Source organism: Sinocyclocheilus anshuiensis, unplaced genomic scaffold (genome assembly GCF_001515605.1).
Source record: "Sinocyclocheilus anshuiensis isolate Anshui unplaced genomic scaffold, SAMN03320099.WGS_v1.1 scaffold1035, whole genome shotgun sequence".
Taxonomy (NCBI): Eukaryota; Metazoa; Chordata; class Actinopteri; order Cypriniformes; family Cyprinidae; genus Sinocyclocheilus; species Sinocyclocheilus anshuiensis.
This window is the reverse complement of record NW_015547672.1, coordinates 150,796-156,454: the sequence shown is the minus strand read 5'-3', so window position 1 is coordinate 156,454 and position 5,659 is coordinate 150,796. Positions and strand designations below refer to the sequence as shown.

Here is a 5,659-nt window from a genome sequence, read left to right as displayed (position 1 = left end):
TTAATAGTAACATGAAAATTAAATTTCTTTGGGAGGGTTTGCCTTCGCCATGCTTCCTGGAAGTAGGGGTAGGAAGTTGACAGCCTCATGTGACAGGAAGGAAGTGAATACCTTTTTTTTTTTTTCTTGAAATCCTTTATTTGGTTGTTTGCTTGCATGTCATTGAGAAATAAAACATGGATAACATCTAGAAAAATACTTACAAAAGGAAAATGACAACTATAAACTGCCGCAACTATAGTTGCCGGTGGGCTTAATTAATAATAAAATAATAATAATAAAAGCAACTTCAAAAAATAATAGGCCTAATAAAAATAAGAATGTAACAGGCCTACGTTAACTGGAAAGGCCAAGTCCTCTTAATATTGCCAATAATCGATGTTTTTGACAATATCTCTGGCTATCGTCGATACAAGATCGTCGTCTTTCGACTCAACCCAAGGGGAGGTTATCGCGGGCGCGGGGCCGTCCGCTATGCCACTGGGCAATTCTGGCGCCGTGCCTGGAGACCACAGTTCCCAATGTCGTTGCATTAACAGGTGGATGCATTACAATCCACATAACAGTCAGTGAATTCGCTGAATTAGTAATTTGGTATTTGTTTTTGGTTTTTGTACTTCTGTCGGTAATGATTTGCTCTCGGTCTTCTAAAATAACAACAAAATATTTTAAAATTAAGGGAAGCTGCTAAAGGCAGTTCAACATTGCAAAAATGAATTCAAAGCTCCAGCAAGCCAGCAGGTAAATCATCATATAGAATATTTAGCAGTTTGTCACACTTTAATTCTTGTAATTAAGTATATTTCCCATTATAATCACTTGTCTTATACTAGTAATCTATAACACATCATATTTTATTAAAACCTAGGCCTATAAATAGTTAAAAAATAATATAAATTAATAAATGACTAAATGTAAAAGTAAATGTAATAAATGCTCTGAATTAGTTGTTTATTAGTATATAGAGTTATGCTGTAAAATATTAAATTAAATGTCTAATACTTCTAGAGGAGAGTGGGGTAAGATTAGCCATTTTTTACTTATATGTGGTCCTCAAGATAAGTTAAAATGATGCAGAAGTACAATGAAAGTATCTATCCTATCCTAATGAAAGTATTCCGATCATTTTAAATGATCAGAATGTATGACAAAGGGTTCTAAAAAATATGGCTTTAAAAAAGTGTTCTCATGGCTCAGTTTGCCCCGGGTTAGAGTCGAGTCAGTGGGTAAGATGCACCATCTGGGTGTAAAATGACGGTGGGGTAAGTTAAAATGCTGACTCAATTTACCCCACAACATTTGGCTCACTTTGCCCCATAGCTGCCATTTTGGAAAAAATAGCTACTGTAGCTTACCAGTTTAGGCTAATATTTAGCTAAATGATTTGCATGGTTTTATATGTTGCTAAATCACCTATCTATCATAAATATTTTTAGACCTGGATAAATTTGCTTTGATGTAACAACCATATCATCTGTTATGCTAAAAATGTTACTTTAACAAGCCAAAAACAGTTTTTAAAGTAAATAGGTGTCCTTCCACTCCTCTCATGTGATTCTTCTTTTCACAGTCTGGCATAAATGATTGGTGGTTCCAAAATACATGGTCACATGTCAGTAAAAGTGTACAGTTGCCAAGATGGAGGCGGGTCAACTTACCCACTCTCCCCTACTTCCATTGAAGATGAGGCAGAAGCAGGCTCAGGCTCAGAGAGTGAGGGAGAGCCCATTCTTATCAAAACATCTACAATAAAGTCTGAAATTATTACAGAGTGTGCTGTCTTCTCTTTTAATTGTATATTTGTAACAACTGGATATTTGTATTAACAAGCACCCACCCCCAGTGCCCCTTTTTTGGTTTGGGCCACTGCCCTACAAAATGTCTGTGCACGGCCCTGATATACAGTAGCCTAGTCAACATTTGAAGTGGATCAAAAAAGTTAATCAAAGTTGTCCTAAGACAAGAATGGGTACGGTTTTGGTTTTAGGACAACTTTGATCCACTTCAAATGTTGACTACTATATATATATATATATATATATATATTACAGTACAACTTCATGTAAAAGCAGGCAAGCAGTTATGAGTGTATTTATGATTTAGATGTATAGAAGCTAAAAGAAGTTGAAATTATGACATAAAAAGTCATAATTATGACAAAATGTACATTATGAAATAAAAAGTTAAAATTATATTATTAAAAAGTCATAAGACAAAAAGTTACAATTATAATGTGATATCTATGCGTTGTAAATCAGACATTTTATTTTTGTCATCATGTTGACTTGTCATCTCATAATTTTGGAAGATTATATTTTGAGGGCCATTTCTGCCCTCAAATAAGATAATTGGTGTGATGACTTTTTTAATTTAAAAATCTGATATTTTATGTCATAATTATGATTTAGTATGCCACAATTTTAACTTTATGTTGTACTTATGTAGACTTTTTTTTTAATGATTTACCAAAGCATGGATTTTTGATTTCATAGTTTATGATGAAACAGTGGATGGTTTGTTTCTCTCTTCAGCTCAATACTGATATAATGCAACTGAGTCTGATAACACAAGCAAAAAGAAATCCCCTCATCATTTTATACCAGCATGTGTTGTGACACCAACAGTGTTCTGTGAAGCTACTCCCTTCAAGCTATAATTATAAATAAAAACAACCATCTACCACATTAATGGCCCAACCAAACAATGATGGTGGAGATATTACACTGACAGATACAGGGAAAACCTCTCAGAGAAAATATCTCTCCTTTGATATCTGGATAGAAATGCATCAAAAGATGACACGTTTGACCCCCTGTGTTATCAAAGCACGGATGAGCTCTAGTGTAACAGGAACTATGCTGTACATTTTAATTTGGGAAAAAAGACCTAGTAGGCTATTATGCTATATTTATTTTGTACTATATATATATATATATATATATATATAATTAATAGCATAATATAATTAATACATAAATAATAGAAATAGAATAGAAGCGATTATTCAGTGTTATTAAATAATGTAGTACATTTTAATTTGGGAGAAAAGACCTAGTAGGCTATTATGCTATATTTATTTTGTACTATATATATATATATATATATATATATAATTAATAGCATAATATAATTAATACATAAATAATAGAAATAGAATAGAAGCGATTATTCAGTGTTATTAAATAATGTATTTCTTTGCTTGTACGCTCTCTGAGCTGCCGCTTTTTTGTGGGTGTCCGATCACGTGACTCAACGGTAGCTCCGCCCACCGCCAGCTACAGGAGGAGCTGCTGCTGTTTACACTCCGTGTGCCATAGCTGTGTGTTTTCCTCCACAAATTCCCGCGGCCAAATTCTCCCTCATTATGGGGGACAAGGCAGGCACCCGGTGAGTGTTTTTTAAAGCTTCAGACCTCAAATTAATTTTGTCTGGTATCATTATTGTTGAAATTATAAAGCGAACAGTAGGAAAGCTAATACTAGCTGGATTGTAAATGGACGTGGATGGATAAGCTGACTGAGCATGATGGAGAAACAGCACTTAATGTGCACGTTAATTATATTAAAAAAAAAATATATATGTATATATAATTGTGTTAGAAATATGTATTAAGCATTTGCAAATGTTTCATCAGAAGTCAGTTCATCCTTTATCATGCATGTCGCATAGCCTGACAGCTAACAACAGCTGCCCATGTAGGGTCTATGCAACATTCTCATGCTGCTCTTTCTGCTTATTTAATAAAACTTAGTATTATTAATATTGTCAGCTTGATTGTAGTAATACCGCAAAACTTGCCATGCTCTGTTACTCTGCAGCCTGGGCCTGAGGACACAGGAAAGGTATTATCACTCATACAAGGCTCATTTTAACACCTTTAGATTTGTCACCTAATTTTGCACACATCCTGTTTGTGAAGCTTTGGCGGACTTGTCCTTTGCTCACCTCCGTCTTTCTCACTCCAGGCCTGTGGTGTGGATTTTGAGATCAGGGCTTTCTGTGCCAAAACGATGGAAGAGAAGAACCACAAAAGGTTTGATTATTTACAGTTTTCTGCCCGCAATCATTTGTTTTCAGTGTAAAAGAGTTTAGATCTTATTTGAAGCTTATTTCTTCCTCTACAGGAATTCAGTGCGACTAGTGATACGCAAAGTCCAGTATGCTCCTGAGAAACCCGGCCCACAGCCGATGGTGGAGACGACGAGGAGTTTCCTCATGTCAGACCGGTCTTTACACCTAGAGGCTTCACTAGATAAAGAGGTATCGTACTGTTTAACCCTCATAACGCATTAGGGCCCGTTTGACCCAGAAGAGATATATAAACATTTCTAAAACCTGCATAGCTTTTAGTGAGAGAATGAAACATTGCAAGTGCTTCAAGATCTTCAGATACAAATCATTTATTTTCTTTCAAATTTTTTACAATTATTTTTTAGAGATAACCATTTAAAAAGATGATTGTTTTGGACCTGGATATGTATGGAGTATCTAAGGTGTCAAATACCCTTTTTGTTAAATTATTTATGAAATTATATTAGTGTCAAAAACATTTGTAAAATATATTTGACATTTTCCCCATAACCCACACAATTTTGGGACTGGATTTTGTTGATACACATGAATATGTATGCCTATTGACAAACCATTGCAGCATGAAAAATAATCACATTTTTTGTCAGAAAGTGAACATTTATGCAATTAAAATGAATTAGTTTTGTTTGAAAACGGACTAATATCTATGTTGTTTTTATGTTCTTTTGTTACAAATAAATATGTTGGTTGCATAAATTTGGACTGTTTTTGAGCAATCATGAGTTATGAAGACAAAGGAATTTAGTAAATCATAGACAGATTTTTAGTGCTGTCAAATGATTAATCGCGATTAATCGCATCTAAAATAAAAGTTTGTGTTTACATAATAGATGTGTGTGTACTGTGTTTATTATGTATAAATGCAATCACATACATGTATATAGTTTAAAGATATTTACATGTTTATATATATTTATATTTATATATAATTAATATTTTAAATAAATCTAAATATTTTATATAAAAATGAGTGCTGTCAAACGATTAATCGCATCCAAAATAAAAGTTCCGTATGTGTGTGTATTTATATATACATAATAAATATACACAGTACAGACACAAAGGATATGTAAACAAAAACTTATTTTGGATGCGATTAATCGCGATTAATCGTTTGACAGCACTAATAAAAATATAAAATTTTTCTTAAATATGTACATGCATGTGTGTGTCTACTTATATATACAAAATAAATATACACAGTACACACACATATATTATGTAAACACAAACTTTTATTTTGGATGCAGTTAATCGCGATTAATCGATTTGACAGAACTAAAATAAATAAATAAGCAGGACAAAATGAATGGCTTCTACATTACATAAAGAGATGTTTGTTTGTTAGTTAAGAAAAAAACCAAAACAACAGATATATTTTACTAAATTATGCAAATATAGCAACTGTAAAAACTAGAGCTGAATGCCATTTATATTTTTTTATTTGCGTGAAATGCATTTAATAAAATCTAAATTCTGTCATGATGACATGCTAGATTGCGTTAGACTTCTCCAAAATGGGCCTATATATTTATTTATGTTTATGTATTTGTTTGCATCCATACAA

At 33.0% G+C, this 5,659-nt stretch overlaps 1 protein-coding gene across 1 annotated transcript in view; it reads left to right on the top strand.

Annotated features, from left to right (window-relative positions):
• Window positions 1–5,659, top strand: part of LOC107702785 (arrestin red cell-like) — a 22,934-nt gene that overhangs the window by 12,131 nt on the left and 5,144 nt on the right. Inside the window, exons 3-5 of the mRNA XM_016505199.1 lie at window positions 3,781–3,842; window positions 3,966–4,033; window positions 4,125–4,260. Coding sequence (XP_016360685.1) covers window positions 3,781–3,842; window positions 3,966–4,033; window positions 4,125–4,260 — 266 coding nt within the window. The remainder of the gene's footprint in view (window positions 1–3,780; window positions 3,843–3,965; window positions 4,034–4,124; window positions 4,261–5,659) is intronic.